General features: G+C 40.4%; 2 protein-coding genes across 3 annotated transcripts in view; one reads left to right on the forward strand and one right to left on the reverse strand.

Annotated features, from left to right (window-relative positions):
* The window catches only part of LOC132987024 (transmembrane protein 163a-like), a 74,927-nt gene extending 67,929 nt beyond the window's left edge, over positions 1–6,998 (reverse strand). The window contains exon 1 of the mRNA XM_061053790.1: positions 6,408–6,998. Within this exon, the coding sequence (XP_060909773.1) occupies positions 6,408–6,609 (202 nt within the window). The 5' untranslated portion in view covers positions 6,610–6,998. The remainder of the gene's footprint in view (positions 1–6,407) is intronic.
* A 916-nt stretch (positions 6,999–7,914) lies between these two features.
* On the forward strand, positions 7,915–13,832 carry acmsd (aminocarboxymuconate semialdehyde decarboxylase). 2 transcript variants are annotated; one of them, XM_061053791.1, is made up of 10 exons: positions 7,915–8,082; positions 9,375–9,419; positions 10,950–11,046; positions 11,119–11,168; positions 11,511–11,747; positions 11,923–12,016; positions 12,353–12,448; positions 12,612–12,784; positions 13,090–13,188; positions 13,613–13,832. In XM_061053791.1, exons 1-10 carry the CDS (start codon positions 7,972–7,974, stop codon positions 13,673–13,675), a joined length of 1,065 nt encoding a protein of 354 aa, XP_060909774.1. In that variant the 5' UTR covers positions 7,915–7,971; the 3' UTR covers positions 13,676–13,832. The 2 variants fall into 2 exon arrangements, with proteins under 2 accessions (XP_060909774.1, XP_060909775.1); XM_061053792.1 differs by having other exon boundaries at positions 11,133–11,168.
* Positions 13,833–15,468: the final 1,636 nt, after the last annotated feature.

Raw genomic sequence — 15,468 nt, forward strand, 5'->3', positions numbered from 1 at the left:
TTGCCCTGTATAGTGTGTTTGTGTTTCATCGTGTTAAAATGAAATAAATGGTCTTTAATTTGTTAGAATGGAATATTTGTTGAGGTAAACAATATTGTCTTATTTGGTTAATTTTGACTCAAATGAACACAGCAGTGATATGGTGTCTAGCCGTGGGAGAAGGTGCTCAAGTCTGTCATTGTACAAGACCATGCACAAAAAAAAACGCCTCCGCCCTTGCTCCTGAAATTGTTTTACTGACTGATGTACTTTGAGTGTCCCTGGAAACTTTGCCCTGTTTCTACCTTGTGAAAACCAACCAAACTGGGTCACTTTTGATAAAAGTTTTCCATGTTTCAAGTTCTTTTTTTTTGTACGTATGTGTCAGGTTGCCACATCTTTTGATCCACAGGAATCACCTGGAACAACTGCTTGAAGATCTGCACAAACTCAAACACATCAGCCAATCACTCCTGAACCTTGAATTTTGTGCTTTACAGCTGTGCTCTACATCAGACAGACACAACTTTGAGATCCACCACCTGATACTGAACAACAAAAACTAACACATTTTTAGAAACAGTATGATGTGACTTCCAGGGCAAAAGGATGCATGATTGGAGGCTGAGGAGGTGTATGTGTGTGTGTGTGTGTGTGTGTGTGTGTGTGTGTGTGTGTGTGTGTGTGTGTGTGTGTGTGTGTGTGTGTGTGTGTGTGTGTGTGTGTGTGTGTTGTTATTGGTATATGGAATCCTGCCAGAAACAACAGCTGATAGAGAGCTTCAAAAGTCACATGTTTGTGCCAAATCTGACTGTTTTAGGAGTTTAAGGAGAACTACAGAGTTTTCGTGCTTCACTTCCATGAATTGAAGGATCAACAAAAGACGGATTGTCAAAGTCTGGTAGAAATTAAAGAGCAGCAGCAGAGGCCGAGCTATCCTGCTTTTTATTTGTAGTGTTCCTTTCTAACTCTTTATGGCTTTATTCCAAGTATGAGTCAAGCACAAATAGAATCTTCCAAGAATTCTCATTCATACAGTAGTATGAATGAGAATCATGATCACATGATTTCGAGAACTGACCTTTGCATGTAAAATCAGTTCTTCTCTAACGTAGAAAAACCCTTTAATATTAACGAGATGTTTTTTGTCACAACGTCCTTATTGTTGACTCTTTACCTGTTAAAAGTTAACTTGAAATAACCATGAGCTCGGTTAATTTGAAAAGCTTTCCATTTTTCAAAACATTGTGATGAAAATAGCCCTTTAACATTTTCTAAATACTTTTCTTCTGTTTTCTTTCACAGTGTGGGCCACGTTTACCCTGCATGCATCATGTTAACTGGGACTGTTTGTCTGGAGTGGGTGTAGACAGAAGGAGACAATGCAGACAGAGCATCCAGAGGGAATTGGTGCTGTTACTAGAATATGATCCCTCACCAGCTTCCCACCAGCGAAAAACCTTGCCAACAGTTTCTGACAGTCTGCCAGAGTTTGCTCTCTGCCGTGTACGGTAATACTTCAGCCGACTTTTGTTTAATTCAGAAAACTCCAAGCTACAACTTTGTATCCAGCCCCACACATACACCAGAGTCTCATCTGTAAAACAATACACTTGCACTGTGTCAAAATGTACAACTCCAGTAGCCTACTGGCATGTCACTGTGGGAGGCAAAAAATAAATCTGCCAAATACTCTAAGCAGATTGTAGCTTTACTGAGAAAATCTCTTCGAGGACTTAAAACTTCACATCTTTAGTTGGGTGCATACTTAGCAGCCTTGGCTTTATAATCCATTACGTTCAGTATCATTCTCACTTGTAATTCACTAAAACATGAACAATGTGTTGACATGCAGTGGAAAAAAACACCACAACCAACCTTTTGATCATCATTTGGCACGTGCTTACAGCAAACACTCATTCACCTCTTGACTTTATAAATCAAGTTGTTGTACAATCCCTTCATCTGGCCAGAACTAATTTCTCAGAGGACTGAAAATCAAAGGAAATCACATGTCTTGTTCTTAATGGGAATAAAAAATTAATCCAAAAGGGTGAAGAGAAAGATCAATTTGCTGAAAAGGCAGGAAATTAAGCCACACTTTGTAGCCGTGTCCTTTGTGTGTGTGTGTGTGTGTGTGTGTGTGTGTGTGTGTGTGTGTGTGTGTGTGTGTGTGTGTGTGTGTGTGTGTACGTGTGTGTACGTGAGGTAATGTAGACTCATGTTAGTGAGCCCCAGTTTGTCATAGGATTGTCATGATGCCAGAATTTCTAACTTCGATAATGATAGTCGGTCTATCAAATGATTTTATGTTTTTAATAACAAAAACTACAAGCTAACTCCTGCACACTGTGTCAATTGCACAAGTGTGTTGGCGACATTTCCGTACTGAAACATTGCCGATAGCTGTGTGCAACTTCGACTGCGTCCTTTCTGCTGACTCCTCCTCTGCTCTGGATGAGAGACGCAACAAACTTTTGCAACTTTATGAGACCCCAAAAGGATTTCAGAAACATCAGTATTTGCTGACCTGAGAATTTTGAATTTTTAAACTTTGGTACTTTTTGATAGCCAACTATTAATCATTAAAAAAAAAAAAAAAAAGATTGTATTGGTTCAGAACACGTGGTGATAAAAAAAAAAGTATCCAACATTTTTGAGTTTGTGAGTGTACATTTATACTTTAGAAGAATTAGAAGTCAGAATGAAGTTTGTAAGTTGTTGGACTTTGGCTGCTCATGAATATGTTCCAAATAAAAGTCTGCATCATATTCAACTATGAAAGTTCAAGTAGTGCGATACAAGGTATTTGACATTTCCCGATTGCACAATACACCTCTTATGACCTCTGGCTCGACATGCTATTATAAGATCTTAAGGTGATTTTCTATGGACATTAGCATAGCTTCCAAACCAGTCATGGTCAGAGCACAAGTAAAGTGTGTGTTAACAAATCCTCCTTTCCTCCTTTACTTTGCTGGCTGAGATTTATACTTGGAGGAAAAACGGTGTGCACAGTTTGTTGGAACCATTCTAGACTAACTGACCAGCGTGTGTGCCTCTGAGTGTGTGTGTGTGTGTGTGTGTGTGTGTGTGTGAGTGTAGTATGGCAGAGGGGGAAGTGAGACATCATGCTTAAATCACTTTGCTCACATGACCGCTGGCTGAGGGATCACACAGGGAGGCATGTGCTCAACATCTCCTCATGCCTCTCTTTGTAACACGCACATGTTTGTGTGGGTGGATTTCTCATTTCTCTCCTTGTCACACCGTTGTTTCTCAAAAAAATAACATCAGCTCTAATGACTCCACACTTTCCACACATACAGAAGTATTTACAAGAACAGAAAAAGCCACAAAGCACATAAGTAAGTACAAAACTCCAGGCTGGAGTCTGACCTAAACAGAGATCATAACTCTTCAATTCCTCAACCTTATGAGCTTTTTTTACTTGAATTCTATTTGGCTTAAATGTACAATCATATCTAAATCTTAACCAACAGATGAACAAATAGATAGATAAACAGAAACACTGGCAGGCTCAGAAGACTGCAGCCGTTTCCTCACAGCAATGGCAGTGACTTTTATGTAAATAGGAGAGAAATGAGGAAAGCGGAGGAGGGAGGCAGACGGGGGGGAGTGTGAATGTGTGAAATATAATGTGCTGAAATATGTGTGTGTGAGTTTGTTTAAAGCTTGGTGTTTCTACATCTATTTCAGTAGCTGCAAAAAAAAATGTCATCCGCAATGTCTGCTGATCAGTGTTCGGGACTAACGCATTACTGTAACGTCACTACTATTAGTGGTAACTTACTTTTCAGATTCAATATTGCAGTTATAATGAATGGAATGTGCTCGTTACTTTATGTGAAACAGGCGACAACAAGAAGCGGGCGAGGTTACACTAAACTTCAGCACAGTAGCATTCTGGGAGAAAGAACATTTTGCGCTGTAGACAAACACAGACAGGTCATCATTCAGCTGTGAGCTTTCTGTCTCGGAAATACCAACATTATTTTCCCCTTCTCGAGTTAAACGGCAAGAATGTAGCAGTGAGGTGTAGTCTGTGTGTAGAAAGGAAGAACGAAGTATTGAGCTGAACGCTTTACTAAAGTAGCTGTCAGAGAGCCGCATGCTGCAGACATCGGAGACGCGTGTGGTGAAGCTCACGTTAGCTCGGAAGACCAAGAAGGAGACATTTCTCACCAGCAGCCAGCTATAAAACACCACCGTCCGCAACGTGCTTCATATCAACTGTGGAGTCTGTTGCCTTCAGAGATCTAAAAAACTTACAAGGATACTACAGCGGCATGCTCAAGGGGCTTTCCCAAACCTGTGTCCAGAGCTGGAGATAAATGAAACCACCGAACAGCCAATCAGAGAGATTCCTCTCAATAACTAGGGCGTCAAACTATACTAAATAATCCATGTGATGTCATAGTGACGTCATCAGCGTTTGTTTGGGTTTGGAGACCTCATATAAAGATGTAGTTGTGACTACTGAGTTCTGTTGAGGAGTTTGTAACTGGTTATTAAACAGACTGAAATGATCACTGATGCTGACCTAAACAATGACCTAAACAATCAAACATGACCATCAGCTACAAGACTGATGATTTGTAGAGTTACTTTTCATATACCCGCTTTTGTGCGGCTGCTCCATGCGCTCAAGTTGAAACTCTTTCAACTTCTCGCTAATTTCCAGATATCAGATATTCCCGGAATTTTTGTCTCTTACAGATCGTGTTTTTTCCCACATCCTCTTCTGAGCCGGAAAAAAATGATCTCAACTATAAAACATACAGTAAAAACCAACAGAGCAGTGTCGGTCATACAGAGGCCGTTGTCAACAGACTGTTGTCATAGAGACAGGACGGACGTGCAGCATCTTCTCAGCGCACAAACGCTTCATGCAAGTGCTCCTGAGTGAAAAAATGCTGTAGGGGAAGACAGGGCCTTCCAGCATGCTGCAGAAACAGCATTTCCCTACATTTTCCAGAGCGAAAATTCACAGTGAGCGATATGATTGACTGTTAAAAGACAGCCGGAGGAGATTTTTCAGCAGAAAAAATGATTTATGGACTACATGTACAGAATGAGATTAGCGGATGTGGCTCAGTCATAAAATCGGTCGTCTCTTAACCTGGAGGTCAAGGGTTTGATCCCCAGCTCCTTCAACCACATGTCCGATGTGTCCTTGGGCAAGACACTTAACCCCAAGTTGCTCCCGCTGCTTTGTCGGCGGCGTGTGAAATGTGTATGAATGAATGAATTATTATTGATGGACACTTTACATAGCAGCCTCTGCCATCCGTGCGTAAATGTGGTGTGAATGTGTAGGTGTGACCTGGGGTGATAAAAGTGCTTTGAGTAGTCAGACGATTAGAAAGGCGCTATACAAGCTCAAGTCCATCTTCCATGTCTACCTAAGTGTTACAGATTTTGTCCAGAGGGGGCGCCACATTTGAAAAATAATCAAATTCAAATGCAAGAATGTGTAAAGTTGCATTATTGTCAATTTAGTTGGTTTTTTGGGGTTTTTTTTGTACTAACATAAACCCTGTGTATTATAAAATGCATTATCTGACATCTGATTGGTCATTTAAAGCCAGTGAAAGCTGAGAACAGCTTTAACCCATTCAAAGTGAAGCCAAGTTTATCTTGCCTAAAGCATCTATCCATCATCCATCAATGGGACCTTTTTGTTCATCTTTAAACGTTGATGCTGTCGGTTGACTGCATCTTCTACAAGCAAACCACATAGCAACACAGCATTCAATAATCATTCCAGATGTTGTTATCACTTTTGAAGATCTTAATTACATTAGTTTAATCACACAATGTTAACTTGGTCTAAAATCCTGTAAATATGCATGTCTTAAACAAACTGCCTGCCTAAACAGGCTTAGGATGTGGACTGTTGTTTAACAGAGGCCCTCTTGTTGTGTGTACAATAATTCATGTACTGCATCACTGGTTTTCTGCATTTTGCATAAATTATGACTTGGATTATATTAGTAGGAATTCCCACTCTCACATTTGTTGAACCAAATACAAGGTCATAAGTAAGGGTTAGTTTGGCGAGCCTGTGGCTGGTACCAAAATCAATCTTTGAAACATGACTGTGAGTCTGAGAGACAGTGTGCAAACAAGCACACAGACAACTTATTAGCAAAATATTATGAAATGAATGAATCAAAAGCTTTGGAGACTTTAATCAATTTAACAGTGTTTAACAATTTAACTCAACTTTTGCCTCGCTCCAACATGAATCCTGCTGATGTAGGACGATCATAAATTATTCAATTGAGAGACTAAAAATATCTCCAACGGGTAAAAATACCCCTCCCATCATCTCAGCCCCCCTAACGCACACACATCCACACGCAGGCAACTTTTAAAATCATGACAGGAATGGATAAAGTTACCTTCTCCCTCCACACTGTCTGTGATTTTCATCTCATGGCCCGTGTTTAACGCCTCGGGCTGGCTGGAGGTTTTGGCTTGCTGATGGTGGTTGTTGGTGAAGCCATCCGGGGCGCACTGGCCGTTCCGCACTGTGGCCGGGCATGGACCCACGATAGTCGGGTCTGGGACAGGGTAGGACTCCTGGGTTGACGGGTCTGTCATTGTTGCTGCAGTTGCTGGTTTGTTTTCGGGCTCCAAGGCAGAGAAAGATGATGATGAAGATAGAAAGATTCACGCCGGTTCGCTGAGTGCAGCAGCCATCCAGCGCGTCCAATAAGCCACCGGTGTCGACTCAGTTGCGAAGAAGTGGAGGAAAGGAGAGATGGCGATAAGAGAAGATGGGAGATAAAAGGTGTATTTTTATTTTTTATCTCCCCAGCATCAGCAGCCAACCAACTCCCTGTGCGTAAAGTCCACAGTGCAGCTCTGCAGCCTCAGTAAACACTCCGCCCGGCTGAACCACTTACAGACAGTTTAGGGTTAGATGCGGCGATGTGATAAACTGCTGGGATCTACTGAGAATCTGACAGGCGGTGCCAAGTTTTTCTTTCCTCCTCCCATTCCTCCTTCTCTCCTCCCCTCAGAACTGATCTCCTAAAACATCACAGGCCACTGCATGACAGGAAAAGTGACTTTCTGACACGAATGAATCTCTCAAGCGTGTGACTTTAATGTTACAAATAGCTATAAGATACATTTTTAATTAAAAAAAATATTTCTTACATTGTTTATTTAACATACAAACCCATATGGTATTGTATCAAGACCTTTTAGCCTGTCAAATATGCCAGTCTACTCATTCAGAAGTTTGTATTGTTGATATTTCATATTTTAACTTTTCTCTCTAATATATCTAGCTTTCTTTTTATGTTTAATTTAAAGTTGTTATGTACAACATCCAACCACATGCCACCAGAGGGATTTATAAAGTTGTGTGATTTAAACGAGTAGCACATAATATTTGATGAAAACTCCAAAAGCAGTATATTTTAAATAATTAGGCTCACTAAATAACTTGTAGGAGTTTGTTTAAGTCTACATGACCATATCGTGTCATCAAATGCATTTTAGTAGTTTAACAGAGAAGTGCCTTTAAAGTTTTTTTTTTGTTTTTTTTTTACAAACATTTGACTTCGAGCAATGAGACTCAATGAGACTCAATGTTTTCGTGATCAGCCACTAGGTGGCGACAAAAATGCGCGACTATGAAAAGGTCGTCCGTCGTATAGAACAGAGCAAAAACATGCCACTGTAAAAGATAGAGCTATTAACCCTAATTATGAGTCAGCAGGAAGCAGGCAGCCATCTGTCTAAGTGGATGAGGTGTGGTAGGGTGTTAGTAGAAGTTTTATGGTTTTAATATCAACTATCAATGGAATTATATTGGCTTCACACACCAATAACTTATCTCCTGCTGCAATGACTGGGTAATGAATGACCAGGCTGTCACAGCAGCAGTCACTAACCTGTCGGTCATTGGTTTCTGACTGAGGGCGGAGAGTGAATTTGCTCGGTTTTCACTTAATGCAAGTGATCACTGGAAGCAGATCTCCAATATCCCTGAGGGTAATCACAAGGATGAAGGTTGATATCCATAATCATATTTTACCAAAGGAGTGGCCCGATTTGAAGCAGGTAGGCAACCAGAGACACACCAAGGATCTGAGAGTTTTTGGTTTTTTTTTTTTGTAATAGCCTAAGGTAAATCACAATCAATAGGATCTCTTTCATGCGGTGGAGTGGGTTTAAAAGAAACACATCTGTGTTTGTTCAGCTCTATGGCAGGCACAGCTTCACTTTAATTCAATGCACTTGAAAGGCAGTAAAACAGACGTGCAGACTTGTCCCATTGGAGCGTCAGTGGGGAGTTTAACAGCTCACTCCATAAATCTGTGTTCTCTATGGATGGTTAAACTTTAATCAATAAGTGGCTCTGGCCTTGCTCTCCCCTGTCCTATCTGCTCCAGCTCTTATGTCTGTGTCACTGTGGAGGCCGGCCCTTGGCTAATCATTTCCCATGTTTAGTACAGTATAGAAAAGTAGGTGTGCAGACTGGAGCCTTGGGGGCCAAAGATACATCCATGTATCTTTGTTGACCCTTCTCACATGAGAGCCCCATATACTCAGTCCCTTAAGGGAGGGTGGCTCCCTGTGTATTAAACAAGTCTTGATGTATTTTGTATGTGGGCATGACTATGGATAACATTGGTCATCAAATTGGCATTCCACCTGCATATAATTAATGCATCATTTTTGTAGAGGTTTGAACATGTTGTTAGTTCATTTTTCTAGCATGTCTCATAAGAATAACAAAGGCAATGAAGCATCATGGTCATATTCATTGTGTTTTTGAGCTGTTAATGAAAGTATGGTCACAACATAACACAGTGTTTTTATTTCTGTATGTCTATAGTGTTTACTGTTAAGCTGGTAAGCATCCATCTAAGCTGAGGAAATAGATTCACACTCTAAGTATAGAAGGGTGTTGAACCCATCTGGCATTTTTAAAAAGCTGCAGCTTCTCTGAGGTATACCAACAAAGTACAGAGTGCTGTGGATCTGTCCTGATATGAAGAAAAAATGGGGCTTTACTGGCTGTACTCCCAACGTCGATCATTTTCAGCTTCATCTGTATGCAAAGGAGTCAGCAGCCTCAGATGGCTTTCACATTGTTTTATCCGGTGCGTTAGAGAAGATAGTCCTCTAGGATGAAGATTGAACCCTCACAGATGGGATAACACAATCAATAAAAGGTCTTCCTCAATGTGATGCCTGCAGGAACTAACCTACGCCCATTTAAAATGTAGTTTCTACATCTTAATTAAATAGAAGAGAAATAGCATCCATGCATTAAATGTGTTTTTTAGTACTTGCAATTTTCAGATCAACAACATAATTCTCTACATTTTACTCCTTTATGTTTTCAGAGGTATGGATATGATGGATTTGTGCAGCTTCACCATCATTGCAAGGTGAGACACACTTTATATTCGTCAATGTACTGTTGGATTACTGCTCAAGGGGACCCGAGGCAGAAATGCATCCGATGCAGGGGAAACAGCAGGTTCCTCCTGCAGGCTGCACCCCACCCTGTGGGCCTGTCAGCCTGGTCCTCACCATGTGAGCAGCTGCAGAACTCAGCACGGAGCCGCTGCATCAGCAAAATATTACACTTCAAATAGCTCTCTGTAGCAGTGAAACCTTCAGTGGCAGATGTGGGTTGAGCCTTCGCCATCAGCAGACAGCACATATGGAAGAATAGTTGAAGGTGTCACACTGATGCCTTTAGACAACAAGCCATGCCTGGCACTAAACATCTGTTAAAGTCTCTTGGTGCTGATGTTAAACAAGACGTAGGAGACTCAAGGTCACACTTTTACACAGGTGCAGATACAGATGTTGATTGTAAATGTGCAGCCAAGTATAAATCTGTTTTAGTTTTCTATGCATCAGAATGAATCAGCTGTCTGCTGCCATCATCTGGTTGTTTTTTGAAGTGTCATTAAAACACATCAAACAATCTCAACACTTTAAGGGACTATTCTAGGTATTTGTTCTTTATGTATGATGGTAAACCCCGACCGGCGGATGACATCAGACTGGCCCGCGGATCAGTTCTATTTAGACCAGCACAGCTTGCAAGACCAGCACAAAAGCAAGATGGATAAGCTGACCCTGGATAGCAAAAGAAAAAAAAATTCATATAATTTAGAGTAATAATAATAATAATAATTAAAAGCTTATTTTAAAATGTGAGTCTTAAGCAATGATTTGAATGAAGATGGGTCAGTGCAGTCTTTCTGTGAAGAGTGATGAGGGAGGTGAAGGCTCTGTCCCCCCAGGTTCGGTTTTAGGTTCTGAGAAGTGGAGGCAAGAGGTCGGCGTCTGAAGAACAGAGGCATCGGGAAGGAGTGTGACGGTGTAGGAGGTCATTGAGGTAGGATGGGGCCTGGTGGTTGATGACTTTGTGAGTGAGGAGCAGGATTTTGAATTGGACGCGGTAAGGGACAGGGAGCCAATGGATGGATTTTGCAGGACAAAGGTGATGTGGGAGCGTTGGGTGTGCAGGCATGCAGCAGAGATGCTATTTCAGATGTCAAGTCCAGATGTAATGAAGGCATAGATCAGCGTTTCAGCAGCAGAGAAGGGGAGTAATGGACGGTAATGAACTGCTCTGATGCAGTTTGAACTCTTTAAATTGCTCGGTGCTTCACTGCCCAAAGGCTAATGACTTGAAGAAAATACAACAAGGTCACAATCCCTGCAGATACAGACAGTACCACAGTTCTATGTGGTCATCTGTCATGAATGGTGTATTTAATCTGTGGGGGCTTATTCATTGTATTTATTTTATTGGAATATATGTATATATATATTTATTGAATGGAAAATGCTCGCATTATGCCTTTTACAAGTAGCAGAACCAAAAACAAGGACAGCATGATGTCTGGACTGCTGTCATATCAGATCCAGATAAAAGTGGTATTGATGTAATTTTTCAGGGTGAAGCACAGATGATGAAGGATGGGAAGCTGTTCCGAGTAATTCAGGAAAACTGCTGGGATGCTGGTGCTCGCATTAGAGACATGGACCAACATGGTAAATGCAGTTCTCAAATAAGAAAGTATTGTATTTTATCTAGATGATAATGTATCTGTTTTTAACTTTCAGGTGTCACGGTTCAGGCCCTTTCTACAGTTCCTGTGATGTTCAGTTACTGGGTAAGTGCACACAAAGCCTGAGACATTTGGAAAACAAAAACGAAAACAACAGATGTGCATTATTGATGTGCGCTTAAGACCTGGAACATTGAGTTGTTTACTGTGCCCCGAGACTACTGTGAGCTGCATCTACCTATTCCTGTTGAAGAACAAAATATATTTAAGGCTCTTTTTGCAAGGACCCATTGGCATATGATTTGAAAATGATAGAAAATGATCCTAATTGTCTAAATTCCTCATCATTGACAAGATGCATGAAAACTAGGATGTACAGGATATGTTGCAAAATTTATTTCACAAATATATTGAACTTTTATTAGTATGTTTATTTTGGGATTGCAGGCCAAACCTCATGACACACTGGATCTCTGCATCCTTTTAAATGATGATTTGGCACAGACAGTACGTAGCCACCCCAAGAGGTTTGTGGGCCTGGGCACTCTGCCCATGCAAGCTCCTGACCTAGCTGTGCTGGAGATGACGCGCTGCGTGAAGGAGCTTGGTTTCCCTGGGGTGCAGATAGGCTCACATATCAACAACTGGGACCTCAATGCCACTGAACTCTACTCCTTCTATGCTGTAAGACAATGGATGTGCACTACAAGCCTACATGATGATATAATGTTGTGAATGGTACTCCATCTGCTTTGTTTTGAATTATATCCTTCTGACTTGCACAACAATATTTTTGTATTCAGAGGTCAATCACTCATCTGTCATAAATACTGATTTAGAAGTTGTGTCTTCCATGCAGGCAGCTGAGGAGCTGGGCTGCTCCATATTTGTGCACCCGTGGGACATGCAGACTGATGGGAGGATGGCTAAGTATTGGCTGCCCTGGCTGGTGGGTGAGGGAGACTGAGTAGGAACAGGGGATCTTGAATTCCTCAAAGTCAATAGAACATAGGATGCACTTTTCTCATGGAATACAATCACTATGAGATAGAAATTGACCCAAATCAATTTATGCATGACTAGCCAAACCACAAACCCAAATTATACTGACTTTTCCCCTCTATTATAGTTGAAGTCCTCAAACCAAATCAATGTATTTTCTTGTGTTTTCATTGGTATTGATTCTAACATATTTGATGCAATGTGACCAAGGCCAATATCAACTCATTTGTGTTGACTAATTTTAGCAAGACAATTGGATTACATTTTTTTCCTCTTCCGTCCTACAGGCATGCCAACAGAGACATCCATGGCTATTTGCTCGATGATATTTGGAGGTGTCTTTGAGAGATTTCCAAAATTGAAAGTCTGCTTTGCACATGGAGGTACAGTAGTGACCAGATGTTTCAGTTGAATTAAACAAAGTCACAGCAGAATAACATTAGCACTAAGGTGTCAAGTTCAGTGTATTTTCACTTCATGCTCAATTAAAGATGCAACAAGCCGCTGCGTGTTGTTGTTTGACCTTTATTGCTTCTATGGTTGCAGGGGGATCTTTTCCTTTTACCATTGGTAGAATTGAACATGGCCACACAGTCCGCCCTGACCTGTGTGCTGTCGACAACAAGATCTCTCCCAGGAAATACCTTGGTTCTTTCTACACCGATTCCCTCGTTCATGATCCCATTGCCCTGAAGCTGCTCGTTGATGTTATTGGAAAAGTGAGCTTGAATTCACTTATGGTGGTCAGAGAGGGCAGATGGAGAGGAAACTGAGGGAGTATTGACAGTTTTTAGCACAGAGGACATGTGGAAAGTCATCTTTAGAGAAACGCAATAATTTGGGATTTTAAAAAACTGTGTACCCACTAGCTCATGAAAGTAGCAGAGTGTTCTTCTAATGTGTTGATAGAGTCCAGAATGGTTGTACTGATGACATTCCTAGTTGATAGACAGCTTTGACTGTGTGCATGTAGATGTTCAACCTGACAACAGTTTGAAGTGCATATATTTCTTTTTTTTTCTAGGATAAAGTGATGCTGGGAACAGATTATCCATTCCCTCTGGGTGAGCTGCAGCCTGGATCACTGATCGAGTCAATGGAGGAATTTGATGACAAATTAAAGGTATCAATATTTTTCTCCCCTAACTTCAGTATTGTTGTTAGAAATGGACTCTTAAACACATGACAATGTAGAAAAGGTTTGTTGACAGAAGAAAAAATGACACAGTGCATGTGTCAGGTATAATGCTCCAAGTCTGAGGAAGTCGAAACGTCACACAATAAAACCTTCAAATGGGAGCTTCTTAGTGTGTGGACTGTGTTTTGCTTCTCTTTACCTATCTGTGTTTTTTGGATCCCCACTGAGAGATGTGCTTGTCTTTTTTGATTTTCATTCAGGTAACAATACTACCCACAATAAAATGTATTTCCTTCTGCTCCCCTTTACACTCACACCTGTGCATCAATGTATAAATATACATAAATCAGTGATGGTACTTTATTTAAAATCATGTTTCTAATAATTTGCTTACTCTTTTGTTTTGTAGGATAAGTTACTTGCTGGAAATGCACTGGAGTTTTTGGGCCTGAAAGAAGAGAAATTTGAGTAACAGAAGAATCTGCGATACAACTGCTACTTCAGTGAATCAGAGTGAAGATTCATTGTTTGACTATTTAAAAAAAAAGTATGACAAGCTTTTATGAAAACCAATTTTATTGTTGTTTCATATAATACATTTAATTAAAAAAAAGTTATCCTCAATTTTATAGACGTTGTATTTCTTTGAACTCATGGTAAATTGCATGTACCTCTGAGCAGAGAAATTTAAGACTGTTATCGCCAATGTACAAAAACAGACATGCAATCACTCTTGAATAAGCTTGTTTTCCACAATCTTTTTTTATATGGTCATGGTAATGTTCTTTCAACCTATGATTGAAGTCACCTGACAGTTGATGGTGTTATCTTTCTGAGAGCTGTAATTTTATACGATATGACTTCGGACCCCATTTATCTATCAGTCACATGAAGAGTCTCAGTGTTCTAGTATAATTATTTACAGTTGGGGGAGATTTAGCCTCCATACTTTATTCTTACATACAGTATATGCAATGTTTTATTCTTATCAGACTCTGATTGTTGTAAAAAAGATAGGCTATTTAAATTTGCACCATTCCGCATAAAGTTATACAGAGGCCCTCCTTGCTTAATACCCCAGATAATAGGCATTTATGTTTCATTTGTATGTCTTCTTGTCTAATGAGGATAAAAGTTACTCTGCAAACACATTTATCAGGCTCATGACTGAGCTGGAAGGACTCAACCCAAAGCAACAGGCCTAACTATTATTGGTTAATCAATACCTAAATAGGCCTAAATCAAAGCCTAGACAGAGTTCCAGAAAGCTAATATTACTCGGTTATAATTTTTTGAGATGAAGTCATCGATAATGTAGGCTATAGTGATTTAATTCCCCTAAGAAACCCTATTTTTGTTTTAAAACTAAATATCAACTAAATATCAAAAATCATTACAATTAATCATTACATTAAGTTAATTTTATATTTGGTATCTCTTGCGGTAACAGGCTTTATTAAAATGATCTTCTTCTTCTTCTTTGGATTTTATTGGCAGCTGGCATCCAAAAAGTTGCATTACTGCCATCTGCTGGATTTAATTATTACTCACATTCCTATATCCTCCTCAATAAACCTGTTCTCAAGAGATATTTAAACAAGCATATTCGGCCTCTCCCTCTCTCCCCACACTCCAAAATACTTTTGAAATCTCTTCTTACGAGTCCCTCTCTCTCCATTTCTGACATCATGTCATGTCTATGTGCTTCATACTTTCTACATTTAATAACTACATGTTCATTCTGCTAGATTGCATATCTCACAAAGACTGGATGAATGTTTTCCAATGATATTTAGAGTGCTATTTAAATTACTGTGACCAATTCTTAACCTGGACATTACGACCTCCTCTCTTCTGTTGCTCCCTCTGTATTTTACTTTATCTAAGAGATTAAGATTAAGATTAACTTTTATTTTTACACTCTGTAATGAACACACATATGCTGAAATACACACACATGCAGAAACAGGATCCTATGGACATGCACTAATGGAGAGAAGCCAGAGTCACGGGGCGGCCCACAGCGAGCACTCCTGAGCTGATGGTGGGGAGGGGGTTTGGTGCCTTGCTCAAGGGCACCTCAGCAGTGCTCAGGAGGTGATCTGGCACCTCTCCAGCTACCAGACCAACTTCCATACTTGGTCCGCACTGGGACTTGAACCGGCGACCCTCTGGTTCCCTACCCAAGTCCCTACAGACTGAGCTACTTTATCTATTTCCCTCTGAATGGAATATAAATGTCTTCCCTTTGTCTGATTGTTCCAA

Source organism: Labrus mixtus, chromosome 13 (assembly GCF_963584025.1).
Source record: "Labrus mixtus chromosome 13, fLabMix1.1, whole genome shotgun sequence".
Classification (NCBI taxonomy): Eukaryota; Metazoa; Chordata; class Actinopteri; order Labriformes; family Labridae; genus Labrus; species Labrus mixtus.

Bases quoted from the DNA above. Each gene is read 5' to 3' on its own strand.
- acmsd (XM_061053791.1), top strand. From the start codon at position 7,972: ATGCAAGTGATCACTGGAAGCAGATCTCCAATATCCCTGAGGGTAATC. The intron at 11,169-11,510 runs GTAAGTGCACAC...TTGGGATTGCAG, and splicing joins CTGTGATGTTCAGTTACTGG to GCCAAACCTCATGACACACT. The intron at 13,189-13,612 runs GTATCAATATTT...TTTGTTTTGTAG, and splicing joins AATTTGATGACAAATTAAAG to GATAAGTTACTTGCTGGAAA.